The sequence below is a fragment of the Petaurus breviceps genome, unplaced genomic scaffold, assembly GCF_028583685.1.
Source record: "Petaurus breviceps papuanus isolate PSGF00001 unplaced genomic scaffold, PetGlider_PUasm1.0 90925, whole genome shotgun sequence".
In the NCBI taxonomy this organism is placed as follows: Eukaryota; Metazoa; Chordata; class Mammalia; order Diprotodontia; family Petauridae; genus Petaurus; species Petaurus breviceps.
Window position 1 is genome coordinate 36,497,616 of NW_027187380.1, and position 14,000 is coordinate 36,511,615.

Here is a 14,000-nt window from a genome sequence, read left to right on the forward strand (position 1 = left end):
GGGCCATTCTGAGAAACTATTTCAAATATCCCCCAAGTTACTAAACTATGTATACCCTAGCAATACCACTACTAGGCTTTTACCTCAAAGAGAACAAAGAAAGAAGAAAAAGACCCATATGTATACTTGTATTTAGAGTATCTCTTTTTGTGGTGCCAAAGAACTAGAAAATGGTAGAGTTAATACTCATTAACTGGCAAACAGCTGGTCAAATTCTATTTTATGAATATAATACTATCATACTGTAAGAAATGGAAGGGTTGGTTTCAAAGAAACCTGGGTAAAATTGCATAAATTGATGCTTAATAAAGTGAGCAGAATAAAAATAGTTTAAACAATAACAACTGTAAAGACAAACAATGTTGAAAGATTTAGGGAGGCCAACCACAATTTCAGAGGACCAATGATTGGACATACTACCCATCTCATGACAGAAGAGACCAATTCAAGGTACATATTTTGGACATGGCCAATGGAATCATTTGTTTTGCTTGAGGATTTTTTTCTTTTTTTTGTAAGGAAGGGAGAGAGGGAAAGAGAACAATCATTGGACTCCTTAAAAATCATGATCAAAATCCTTTTACAACTTGACTAATGTTTAATTTGAAGGTATTTGTAGAACCTATATCAGACTGCATGCTGCCATTGTGGCAGAAGGGGAGAAAAATTATAACTCAAGGGATTGTGGAACTGAATGCTATAAACTAAAAGTAAGTAAATTAATTTTTTTTTAATCATGATAAAAAAAGCCTGGAAATTATATTTTGAGAAATCACAAATGAAAATCCCCCAGATCTATTAGCACCAGAAGACAAAGTTAAGATAGAAAGAACCCGCAAATTACTTCCTCAAAGAAATCCCAAAAGGAAAAATCTCAGGCATGTTATGGGCAAATTCCAGAGTTCCTACATCAAATGAAAAATACCATAAAATATCCCAAAAGAAGTAGTTCAAGTATTTATTAAGAAACCATATAAGACTTGACAGCTTCTACTAGAAACTAAAGATCTTAAAATATGATATGACAAAAGGCAAAATAGATTTACAACTAATACCAGATTTGAATTCTGGTCTTCCTGACTCCAGGTCCAATGGTCTATCCACCTACCAATTAAAATAAAACATCACGAAAACTATAAATCAGAGGAAAATATGAAGTAGACTCATAATTCAGTTCAGTTGATTGAGTGCTCCTAGAGTGCAAAGAATTATGCCAGGCTTTGGAGGAGATATCAAGCCAGGAATATTGACCTTTTTCCCTCAGATTTCAGGTAACACTAGTTTGCACCTCTCTAACACACTCACATATCATACTTATTTGTACACTCTCACAGAATGTTTTGCCACCACTGAATATAATCCACAAGGATCCCAGACAATTCTCAAAGCCAAATTTCAAAAAAAATACTTTTAACAGCCTCTTCATAAAAAAGAGTATGCCCTGCCCCACCCTCACCCTCACCAGTGGTGATTACTCTGAAGTTAATGATACTTAACTGGATGTATAAATTCTGATATATTTGTCCAGGAAAAAAATTGATCATGAATTATATTATTCAATTTACAATGAACATAAATTTTTAGTAGTGCATTTACTGTGACAACAATATACTATGTTGCCATATTTATTGGCAGCCACTCTTAAGATCTTTTAAAGATTAAACTTTCTTATACAATGATGTCTACATAGCTCCTTTACCCCTATAACATTCTACCTAATATCATATTCATTCGTATTAGAAAATAATTTCCATGAGAGCAATTTAGGGAAGAGGATCAGACCAAAGATATCTTTAGTCCTTTCTAGGTTGCACTGTTGACTCATCTCCACAAAAATGTACCATGTCTCTCCTCACTTTCTCCAACCTGCTCCCACTGTCAGCTGTCTTTTTTGTGTTCTTAAGTATTATATTCTCCCATCAGAATGTAAGTTCTTTGAGGGCAGGACTATCTTTCTACTTCTATCTGTATTCTTACATAGCTTAATAAGTGCTTAATAAATGCTTACTGACCGACTTTTTAAAAAAAATCTTTGCATTCCAAATACCTAAAACAGTGCCTGCCACAAAACAACATGTAAATTAAGGGTCGTTTGAATGCTCAAAGCCTGGTTCAATGAGAGGCAAATCAGCACTCACCTGAGATCCAGATGCACAAAGTGAAGCTGCCTCACCCTTGTCTCTGGTAGGCCTTCCTTCAGGAAGGGTAGGAAGCTGAGAAATCTGCAAACCTAGGGCAGGAGATAGGAGGTGTTAAAACATGCTGGCTTTGTTCCATGCTAGCCCCTTATTAGAGCTATTCCCAACCACACAAAATTATAGCACCTTGTAGCAGGGCATTCTGAGAAATAACTGGGAAAATAGCTCTGATGCCTGTTCCTCCATCCACAACCCTATGGACCTGATTCTTACCTCTTTCCTAAAAATACAAATTTCCCTTTATACTCCATTAAATAGTGACTTTCCCTCTCTACCACTACATCTTTTCCCTGGCTTTGTTGATACAACTGAAGCAAAATGAGTTTACTAAACTCAAGTTAGATCAGTCTACTGACAAAACATTATAAAAATCCCCAAACTAAAGTGGTTGATTGAGGCCAACCCTGTTGTTAACACTGCTCCCTAATCCCAGAAGGACACTGAGAGCAACTCCTTTCCTGCTTACTTCCTAGTCATCTGTTGAAATCACTTAAGTTTCATTTTCAATAAGTCCATGGGCTCACTGTCATGGGCCCACTCTCCAAATCCTCCAGACTCCCCCAACAGGAAAGCTTCTCTCAGAATGAAGCAACTGCTCCTCACCAAACTCCACTGAGTTTTCAGACTCCTCTTTGATGCTGTGGTTCAGCTGTTCCTCCTGTGATGAGTGTGAATTCTGTGTGCCTTCTTCTTGAAGTAATACTTTAGCATGAGGTTCCACTGGGACACCTGGTGCTTCCATTTCCTCTGAAAGAGCTTCCTGTCGGAGCACTTGGACTTTGATCTATGAATCACCCAAGTCCAACCCCCATGATTAGGTGTGAGATGAGGTGACACTCGGGTTAAGGGGTGGGGGAGAGTTGGGGGAAGAGACATTTGAAATCAGATAACAACCAGAGACTCTTTTCAAAGTACCTTGGATCTATCTGAAAATGTGCTCAAAATTGCTATTTAAAAAAAAAATCAAAATTCCATGGTGTCATCTCACAAAATTGGCAGACAGTAAAAAAAAAAATGGTAAAAATTCAATTTTAAGGGGTGACTAGGTGGCGCAGTGAATAGAGCACCAGCCCTGGAGTCGGGAGGACCTAAGTTCAAATCTGGCCTCAGACACTTAACACTTACTAGCTGTGTGACCTTGGTCAAGTCACTTAACCTCAATTGCCCTGCTCTCCCCCCCTCCAAAAAGCAAAAAAATTTCAATTTTAATAGGGTTGTGGGAAACAAAGAAATAAAATTAAAAGTATTAAACTTAAGTTCTTAGGAGTGATAAATAATCATATAGATAGGTGGGAAACTTATGTATAATATTTAAACGTCAAAAAACTTCTGACAAGGTTTCTCAGCAAAGAATGTAAAAAAAATCAAGTCACTATGGAAACAAGCATTAATTATTTTTCTATAGAAGGGAAAGTCTATTTAACTGCTGACAGAACCATGAATTGGTCCAACTATTTTAGAAAATAACCTGGAATTAAGCAAGAAAAATTGTAAGTTGTTCAGCCCATTTGACCCAAATGACCCCACTACTCCATAAGAGTCAATACAAAGACATCCATAGAATCACTTTTTACAGTAGCAAAAAATCAGAAACAAACTGTGTCTAACAAGGCTGAAGAAATTGTGATATATAACTATAATGGAATATATTAAACTATTATAAAATTTGCTCAACTTTAGTAGCAACATTATTTTCACAACTGTATCTACTTCAAAAAAGAAACTTAATTTTGTGTAATAAAGATACTATTGTAATACTTTTATACATAAATAACATTCTAATGTAATTGTTTCTAGATCCTGAACCTAGAATAAGAAAAATAGTGGAGAGTTGAATTCTATCTACCCCCAACAGCTGTCCAAAAAAAGAAGCAATGGAAGTACCATGACAATGAAGATGGAAAACTCAAAGAAATATGGGAGGATTTGGAGGAATTATGGAAAAGGAGGCAGCTGGATGATGCATCGGATAGAGAGCACCAGAGCTGGAGTCAAGGAAGACTTGAGTTCAAATCTAGCTTAAGACACTTATTAGCTATGTGACTTTGGGCAAGTCATTTAGCCTTGTTTGCCTCAGTTTCCTCATCTGTAAAATGAGCTGGAGAAGGAAATGGCAAACCACTCCAGTATTTCTACCAGGAAAACTCCAAGAAGTCCATGAAGAGTCAGGCATTGCTACAGTTTCATAAGGTGTGGAGGAATCATCTCAAACCACCTCTAATCCAAGTATAGGCATTTATTGAAATTGATGCCTCTCACGAAGCAGGCTAGGTTCCAAAATTATTAATATTAAAAAGGCAAGAGAGGTTTGTTAAGGGATCAGGTAATAGAAGAGGGGTCCCTTCTATGGTCTGGTGGTCAAATATCCTAGTCATGCTGCTTTCTGATTGGCTAGCTATTGTGGTTCTGTCTAGTAAAGATGGATAGTTAGGTATTATGATCTTGTCTTGGGCTAAATTGATGATGTCACTGTGGTTGAGTACAAGGACACACCTGTTCAAACATGTGAATTGGATTTGAGGGCAGTGGCTATATTTAGTCTGGGGGCCTGAGGAGTGGTTAAAATCAGACTATGTGGCTAAATCAGACAGAGCATGCCTGCTGTTCAGTGAGACCCATAAGGAAGTTAGAGCATTGGAGCTGGGGGCAATTTTATTAGGATTCCATCAACATGACTAAAAAATGACCCAAACAACAACAAAATGGAGAAAGAAGTAAACTTAACCAGCAAAACAATTTACAGGATGACCACAAGACTCCAATCCTAGTCTTTCTCTCAAATCCTAGGAATACATCTCCAATTGTCTATCAGACATTTCAAAATGAATGTCCCATAGGCATCTCAAATGCAGAATTTCAAAAATAGAACACATTCTCCTTTCCCCACCTCCCCCCAACCCAAATTCAGAACTTCCTTAATACCTTGAAAGGTACCGCCATCCTTCCCACCCAACCTAACCTAACCTCACAACCTCAGTGTCATCCTTGACTCCTCACTATTCCCATATAACCAATCAGTTGTCAAATGTTTCCATTTCTACCTCCAAGATATCTGTCCATTCTTTCCACTCATGCAGCCACCTCCCTTTTCCAGGTCCTCATCACCTTTAACCTGAACTATTTTAATAGCCTCCTAACAAGTCTCCTTGCCTCAAGACTGTCCCAACTCAAATAATTCTCTACTTACCTGCCAAAGGATTTTTCCTAAAGTGTTGGTCTGATTATATATACTCAGTAAATGCCAAATAGTCTTTATTACCTTTAGGATCAAATATTTAAAACTCATCAATATCTGGCTCCTTCCTATAGTCTACAGTCCGCCACAAGCTCTCCTACTAACTCCCATCTCCATGCCTTTGTTGGCTTGTCATTCATCCCTGAAATGCTCTCCCTCCTTTATCTTCCACCTCTTAGAATGCTTTGTTTCCTTCAAGATTCAGCCTAATAAAAGCTTAATAAATGTTTATTGATTGATTGATTGATTGGGACTAACATTAAAATGAAGGAATAGTTCCTTCCTATCTTTTAAGAAACTAAACTACTAGAATTGTTTCTGGAATCTGAACCTAGAAGAAGAAAAACAGGGTAGAGTTAAATTCTATCCCCAACAGTTGTCCAAAAAAGAAGCAATGAAAGTTGTATAACTTTTTCCATGACCATTCTGGAGTTTTTGCAAAATGGAAATATGAACATATTTTCTCAGTTCTAAGTGGCGGAAAAAAAATGGATTTTTTTTATAACTTTAAATGTTTAGTAAATACATTTGCAATGCCTAAAAGATAAATCCAAAAAAAGGTACCTTATATCTAAAATGGACTAGAATCCTTCTTTCTCATTCCCTTCAAAAAGGTCATGACAAAGAAAAGAATTATTTCCTTTATTATCCCAGGACAGACAATAGTTTTTATAAACAGCCCCAAAGGGCTTCAGATAAACATTATGGCACTGATTCATCAAAAGTCATTTATTGGTCTCCATTGTTAGGTCCAAGGAAAAAATTATTTAATTTAATACATAAATTATAAAGGAGTAATATGACAATGAATATGAAGAACTCAAAGAAATTTTGGGGAATCTGTAGGAATTAATGGAGAAAGAAGTAAAAACAATTTATAGGATTTACAAGACTCCAAACCTAGTCTTTCTCTCAAGGTATTTTTTTTTAAAGCAATTGGGGTTAAGTAACTTGCTCAAGGTTACAAGGCCAGTTATTTCTGGGTGTGGTGCTAAGTATCAGAGCCCAGATTTGATCCAAGGTCATCCCGACTCTGGAACCGGTGCTCTTACTTGCTGTGCTACCTGGCCGCCCCACAAGGTCTTTTTAAACTTAGTTTATTTAAAAGCTCATTTCAGAAAGAAGAGTTCTTTCCTGACATCCTGCCATACCACAATCCCATCACAATCTACTTACCAGATTAGAATTTCCTCTACTTACCCAATGCCACAATCTCCCAGGGTCTTTCTGTAAGTCCTCTACCAGTGTCACTGCTTCTTCTCCACTCTCTGGACACTGCTTCCGCACCCAGGTTTGGATCTCCCCAGGTAAGATGGTTAGGAACTGTTCCAGCATCAGCATTTCCAAGATCTGCTCCTTTGAGTGAATCTCTGGCCTAAGCCACCCAAAGCAGAGCTTCCTGAGTTGTCTCATAGTCTCATGAGGCCCAGACATCAACTGGTAATGAAACTGCCTGAAATGCTGTCGGGCTGTCTCAGGGTTGTCCCCATTCTGAGCAAAATCATGTCCAGAAAAAGAATCTTCCTCTAGCTTCATCAATGGAGATGTAGGAATTGAGGACCCCAAGATTGCAGGCATCATATAACTTAAAAGGCTATTCCACCTTTGGAAATGGAAGAGGAGGTCCGAGATTTTGAGTTCAAATATTTCTCCCTCTGAACAATTTTAGAGCTTTTTAAAAGGAAGTCTGAAGGAAAAGAGACCCAAAAAACTGTCAAGAATGATAAATGAGAAATAGAATAGATAACCCCGCTGCCCTACCCAGAAGAACTCTGCATGGAATATGTTAACCTACAAATTTCTGAGAGGATTCAAGATTCTTTTTTGAGAGAACAAATCAAACAAGACATCAGCAAGAGGTTATAAGCTCCCATCAAAAGAAGAGTCCTAGATTTCATAGGTAAAAGTCTGAAATTTTAAAATGGAAAATGACAAGAGTAAACATAAAACAGATGAGTTATAGAAGTAATCCAATCTAACATATTTATGAATGAGTATTCAATGAGCCTAAGATGTGTCTTAAATACAATTAAGAGACTGAGATTGTTGTTAAAATTTTATCAAGTAACTAAGGATACCTATCTTTCCAAGAAAGATAATTTAAAATTCAATCATTTGAAGCACTTTAAGGTCTACAAAATGTCATGCTCGTTATATTTCCTACAAAGATTTTTTTCCCTAACCCTGTAAGGTAAACAATGCAAATATTATTGTTTTAATTTTACAGATGAAGAAAATGAGGTTCTAAGACCTTAAGTGACTTGCTTCTGATGATAACTGCTAGTATTAAGTTTCTGAGGTAGGATTCAGGGCTCCAGACTCCAGGTTTAGCACTCCATCCTTTATCAGGAAATTTAATTTCAAGAAGACCATAATCTACTCAACTGTAGGAAAGGCATCTAGGAGATACAGTGGATAAAGCATGGACTTGGTAGGGGTGGCCAGGTGGTGCAGTGAGTAAGAGTGGCCGGCCCCAGCGTCGGAAGACCTGGGATAGGTTCCAGCCTCATATACTCGGCACCCACACAAAAAAAAACTGGCCATGTAACCTTGAGCAAGTTACTTAACCCCGATTGCTTTAAAAAAAGAAAAAAAGCATGGACTTGGAATCATTAAGGCCTGAGTTTAAATCCAGCCTCACACACTTATTAAGTGTGACTTAACTTCTGTTTGCCTCAGTTTCTTCAATGGCAAAATTCGGTTAATTATAGCATCTACCTCCCAGGGTTATTGTGAGCGCAAATAAAATATTTGTAAAGCACTTAAGCACAGCTCATGGTATGTGGGAGGTGCTACATAAATGCTTATTCCTTTCCTCCTGTACAGTTAACATGCCTCAGGTAGTGTTATCATAAAAGAAAGAAGGCAATTTATTAGGCCTAATGAAATGTAGAGGCTAATACAGGTATCAATCTCTAGACTGTCCAAGGGGAGAGTGTGCTGTGATTCTAGGTAACAGATTGTTGCTTGAGTAATGAAAGACAATTCATCATATAATAATGAAGATAACCCCACAAAATATCATATTGCTTTTCCTTTAATTTAACAAGGATTCTTGAAATGCTTTGGCTAAAACAATCTGTTTCAAAGCAAACACATTAAAAAAAAACCTACCTGATCTTTTTCCTTTTCTTGTTTGGTTTTATGTCCTCTCTACCATTTTTCATTCCAGCTTATACAATCTGTCTTTATAACCTGACTAATGTATAATGTGAAAGTATTTACAGAATCCTATACTTGACTGTAAGCTGCCAAGGCGGGGAGGGGAAGGAGGACAAAATGTGAAACTCAAGGAATTGTAGAATTGAATCCTGTAAACTAAAAGTAAACAAACAAATTAATTTTAAAAAAAAATCACTGGAAAAAAAAACCACCTCACATTATAACCATCTATTAATATTGGACCTTGAGGTAAGGATTTGAACACCACCTAATTCCCTTGATGCCTCTCTCAAGCTACTGAAAGTGCCTGGACTCATTCCTCAATACTGTAGTTACCATATTCTTACCCTGTTATATACTCTTCCCATCTCAGTGATCCTGGCTGTCACAGTACAAATCCCATTCCCCAAACTCAAGTGCCTGTACCCTTATTCCCATCTCCCTAGTACACCCTTCAATAGTTAACTACTGAATAACTATTCAATAGTTCAATATTTAGCTATTAGTAACTAATAATTAGTTCAATAGTTATTGTTAACTAATTATAGTTAACAATAGTTAGTTAAATAGTTGCTTTCATCATAAACCTTTCTGTCTTTCAAGTCATGTGACCAATATGAATGACTAGACATTTTCTCTGATTCTCCAAGACCTCTCAAACCTCTCCAAAACAAATTATGCCTCTAGATCATCTCTTCTGCTTGCCTTTTTAAGGTCTTGATATCTGGCCCTCTGTCTACCTTTCTGGGATCTTCATCTGCTATTCCACTTTCTGTACTCTACAAACCAGGCAAAAATAACCTTTTTTGGTTCCTAAAACATGTCACTCCCCTCTTCATCTTCAACTCCATCTAACCGAATCCTTCCTTTCTCCAAGACTCAGCAAAAAGCAGCTAAATGAAGTCTTCTCTGATCTTTGCAGCTGCTAGTGCCCTCTCTCCCCATCTAGTATGTATTTCTTATATACTTAAATTATGCACTCTTTGTCTTATCCTCATAGAACGTAAGCTTCATGAGAGTAGGGATTATTTTATTTGTCTTTCTTTATTGGGAATCTAGCACATTGACTAGCACATAGTAGGTACTTAATAATAAATCCTTAATGATTGACTAGAAGATCTAGAGGTTGAAGGGACCTTTGAGGCCATCTATACTCCCACTGTCATTTTACAGATGAGTAAACTAAGGAAACATTATGTAACTTGCCTACATTCCAAAAGATAGTAAGCATCTGAACTGGGATGTGAATCCAAGTTCTCTGAGGTCAGTCAGTATTCTTTCACTGTTCAACACTGGACTTGTCAAGGTCATATAGTGACGAATCAAATACAACCCTACTCTTTCTCCTGAATTTCAATCCCACATCACCAAGTGACTTGTGGACATTTCAAACTAAATATACCCCAAACAGAACTCATCATCTTTCCTTCAAATTCTCCCCCCGGAGAATTTGCCTATTACTGTCAAGAGTACTGCAACTGGGGAGGCTAGGTGGCACAGTGAATAGAGCACTGGAGGATGTGAATTCAAATTTGGCCTCAGACACTTAACACTAGCCTGTGACCTTGGGCAAGTCACTTAACTCCAATTGCCCTGCCTTCCCCTATCCAAAAAGCAAAAAAAAAGAATACTGCAATCCTTCGAATCATCCAGGTTTGCAACCTCAGTATTTTCCTCAACTCCTTTAATCTCATTCATTCCACTATTCAAGCCAATGCAAAGGAACCCAACCCAAATCTTGTCATTTCTACCTCCCCAATTTCAGTCCACTATGTCCCTTTCTTTCTAATAACACAGCTGCTAAGATAATTGAGGCCCTCATCATCTCTCATTTAGAGTAGTGTAATAGCCTTCTAACTGGTCTCCCCATCTCAAGTCTCTCCCCACTCCAATGCATCCTCCACACAGCTGCCAAAGGGATTTTTATAAAGCTGAGCTCTAACCTTCCACCCTCTCCCAATCTCTTACTCAACTTCCAGTGGCTTCCTATTACCTCCAGGATCAAATACAATTAAGCTTTAAATTGCACTAAGACTTCAGGGGCACTGTGTAACTGCCTCTGGCATTTCACTACTTATCCCTTTACTACCTTCCAATCTTCTTAAACTTTACTCTTCTTCATGCATTCTACCATCCAACTTCACTTTCCCCAATCCCTTGGCTCCCTTTAAAGACTCGGCTCAAATCCCACCATCTGGAGGGCAACCTTCCCATCTATTATATCTTACATGTACACGTCGACTCCCCCATTAAAAAGAGAGCTTCTCCAGGGCAGTTTGTGGTTTTGCCCTTCTTTGTATGCACAGCGCTCAGCACAGTGACTGGCACAGAGTAAACGCTTAATAAATACTTGCTGAACGAGTAGCATAACTTATACGACAATTCAGGTTGCGTGTTTTTCCCACTACACCATCCAAACTCTCCTGGGGCTAGTTTCCACAAGGCCAAGAAGTTACCAGGCGTTAAATTAAACCCATGAGCAAGGGTAAAATCAGTGGGCGCTAAGCCTTTCCAGTTTTACTCCCATCACTCCAGACTCAAAATCAGCCCCTCCTCCACCAAACAGAAACGCGGCGCCCCACACCCAAGGCTGGAAAGAGACTAGGTTCCCAAGCGGCTAGCTCTCCGCACTATCCTCACTTTCACCTCCAATACCCCACCTGCCCATCCTGCCACACAAGCCCAGTGGGGGGTGGGGAGGAAGGCAAGAGGATGAATGGATCATAGCTCAGTTGGGGTCCCTTAGCCCCTGAAACGGAAGAAAATGAAAAGGTACAATAGCTAAAGCTCCGCGTGTGCAGAGTGACTGGAAACTGGAGAACCCCAGCTCCTACCTGAATTCTTGGGCTCCGGCTCTGGCTCAAAACCAAGGTTCTTCACAAGCGGACAGGGTTCCAAACGCTCACTTCCGGCAAGGAGTCTAGACTGAGTGCGCATCCCCAGCCCCAGGGTCAGGAACCCTGTGGATGGAGTCATTAGAGAGTGGGGCGGAGAGCAAGTACAACAAGGAGGGGGGCGGGATCCTCTTGAAGAATTAACAGGTGATGTAATCGATCTCAGCCCCGCCCCATCTGGGCCTAGGTATTGCCTGCAGGGAGCTGGCTGCATTCTGAGGCAAGTTTAACCTGTTGGCTTTTGAGGTCACTTTCAGCTCTGGGCTTCTGAACCCCACCGTCAGCCAACTCACGATTAAATATGGGAATAAGAACACTGAGAAAACTATAATATAAACGAGGAAGTTAAAAATACATGAGAAATTGAAGAATGGCTGAACAAGCCATATGTGAACATGAAGGAATTCTATTGTGCTGTAAGAAATAATGGAAAGGCAGGTTTCAGAGAAACGTGGAAAGACTTAAATGAACTGACCCAGTGTGAAGCAAGGAGAGCCAAAAGAACAACAATATTATAAAGACAAGTAACTTCCAAAGATTTAGGAACTCCAGTCAGCATTATGGCCAACCACAATAGCAAGGGACTCCACTGTAGCCAACTTCCAGAAGTTTCTAGGCTTCGCTAATGAAATGTTCCCCTTCCCTATATTATTATCTGAAAGGCTACAGGGCAGACAAGCAAGAGGATGTATTATGAAGAGAACGTTTTGGGGTCCCTTGACCTCGATAGGTATATTCCCCTGTCCTATACAATTATCCGCAAAGGTTACCAGACAGATATAAGAGGGCATGCAATCTTTTTTGTTTATGCCTCTGGATATGGTCCTAGAATAATAACCTAATAAGTAACTAACCTTAAGCATCGGTAAATAGTAAACAAGATTAAGGGAGGCTCCTTCTACATTATTTGCTTTCCTTTGATGTAGGATTTTTCTACATTATCTTCATTCTTTTGGGGGGGCATAAAAACTCTGTGAACTCCTTGCAAATTTTGGCTCTGTTTGAAATGGTCCTGTAATAAACAGACGATTGATTACACCCCCATCTCATTATTCTCACCGTTTGCTAATCCACCAACTGCACTAGCCTAAGTACTCCACCCCCCCAATAGAGCATTAATGGAGAAAGTGCAGATTGAGAAGTACTCCACCACCCTCAATTGAGCATTAATGGAGAAAGTGCAGATTGAAACATAACTGTTGTTAATAGGATTTTACTGAGCCAGTCTCTAACCTGAAAATGAGAAAACTGCAGGCCATAGACAAAGTGCCAGTAATCCGGTAGCCTTTTAAATAAATAGTTTCATTATGAGGAAGAGATTTGCAAATCAGGGATTCTCCTGCTCGAAATTCCACCAGACTGAAGACAGATTATATACATAAATCACAGTGGGAATGGGGGGGGGGGGAGGGAATGGATTACAAACCATCATTCCCAGGGTTTTGAGTGGTTTTCTATGACCTGCCCACAAATTCAAGACAATACAATTGTGAAGTCCTATTAGGATCCTTAGGGGTCTATACTTGGTGGTCACAGGATCAGAGTCCTTCAATTTTTGGGGGAAGGGGGAGCGGGAGTGAAAACTTCTCAGAACTTCCCTCTCCCTTCCTCCACTCCTTCTTCTGCAGTTAACCAGCAGCAAGCCTTTTCAGGAGGCTTTCAGATTTCCCGCCTCTTCGGGCCCCTCCTCCCTTTCCCTTGCTGTCAATCAGCCTCCTTAGCAGGCTCCTCTGTTGTTTACCATTGGGGAAGATTTTTTTCACACACCCCCTCCCAGCCAATGGGAGAAAGGACCCCATTAGGGTATAAATTCTTGTTCTGCCTTTTGTAAAGTGCCTCTTCCTCATGATCTGTCATGGGCTGTCTTCACCCAGGGAAGAGAATAAATTTCTGTTCCTATCCTAAGAGATCTCCTTGTTTGTTTGTTTTTTTGCTTTTTGGAGGGCAATTGGGGTTAAGTCACTTGCCCAAGCTAGTTTTTTTGTTTTTTTTTTTCTGTTAAATGTCTGAGGTCGAATCTGAACTCAGGTCCTCCTGACTCCAGGGCTGGCGCTCTACTCACTTCGCCACCTAGGCGCCCCAATCTCCGTGTTCTAGGTTAAATTTTGAATGAGATTGTTGGTGGCAAACAATGGGAACAAGCTCTACATTCCCTTCACTTAAGGTACATAGCCAGTGATTGAGAGCATTGTCAAAGGTTTGATCATTTTCAAGTTGCATTGTAAGTCTGACTGACAAGAGGCAATTCTGAAAAATCTAAATTATTAGTATATTCATTACATATATCATCTATTATGATGATCAAAATTCCATACTATAAACCATACATAATATTAATGTATATTATGTATATTCATATATACATACACTAATATTTTGGACATGGCCATTGTGGGAATTTGTTTTGCTTGAAAATGCATGTGAAAAAAAAGAAGAAAAAAAAGAAAATGCATGTGTATTAACAGCTTTATTTTCAGTGCTTTTCAGTGAGGGGTGGGAGAAGAGGGAAAT

At 39.0% G+C, this 14,000-nt stretch overlaps 1 protein-coding gene across 2 annotated transcripts in view; it reads right to left on the reverse strand.

The window, feature by feature from the left end:
- The window catches only part of ZNF18 (zinc finger protein 18), a 42,168-nt gene extending 30,578 nt beyond the window's left edge, over positions 1–11,590 (reverse strand). The window contains exons 1-5 of one of the 2 annotated variants that reach the window (XM_069076801.1): positions 11,430–11,590; positions 8,548–8,751; positions 6,634–7,120; positions 2,802–2,982; positions 2,139–2,230 (exon numbers count right to left, since the gene is read on the reverse strand). In XM_069076801.1, coding sequence (XP_068932902.1) covers positions 2,139–2,230; positions 2,802–2,982; positions 6,634–7,014 — 654 coding nt within the window. In that variant the 5' untranslated portion in view covers positions 7,015–7,120; positions 8,548–8,751; positions 11,430–11,590. The remainder of the gene's footprint in view (positions 1–2,138; positions 2,231–2,801; positions 2,983–6,633; positions 7,121–8,547; positions 8,752–11,429) is intronic. The other variant, XM_069076800.1, reaches the window with a different exon arrangement.
- Between the last annotated feature and the right edge of the window lie 2,410 nt (positions 11,591–14,000).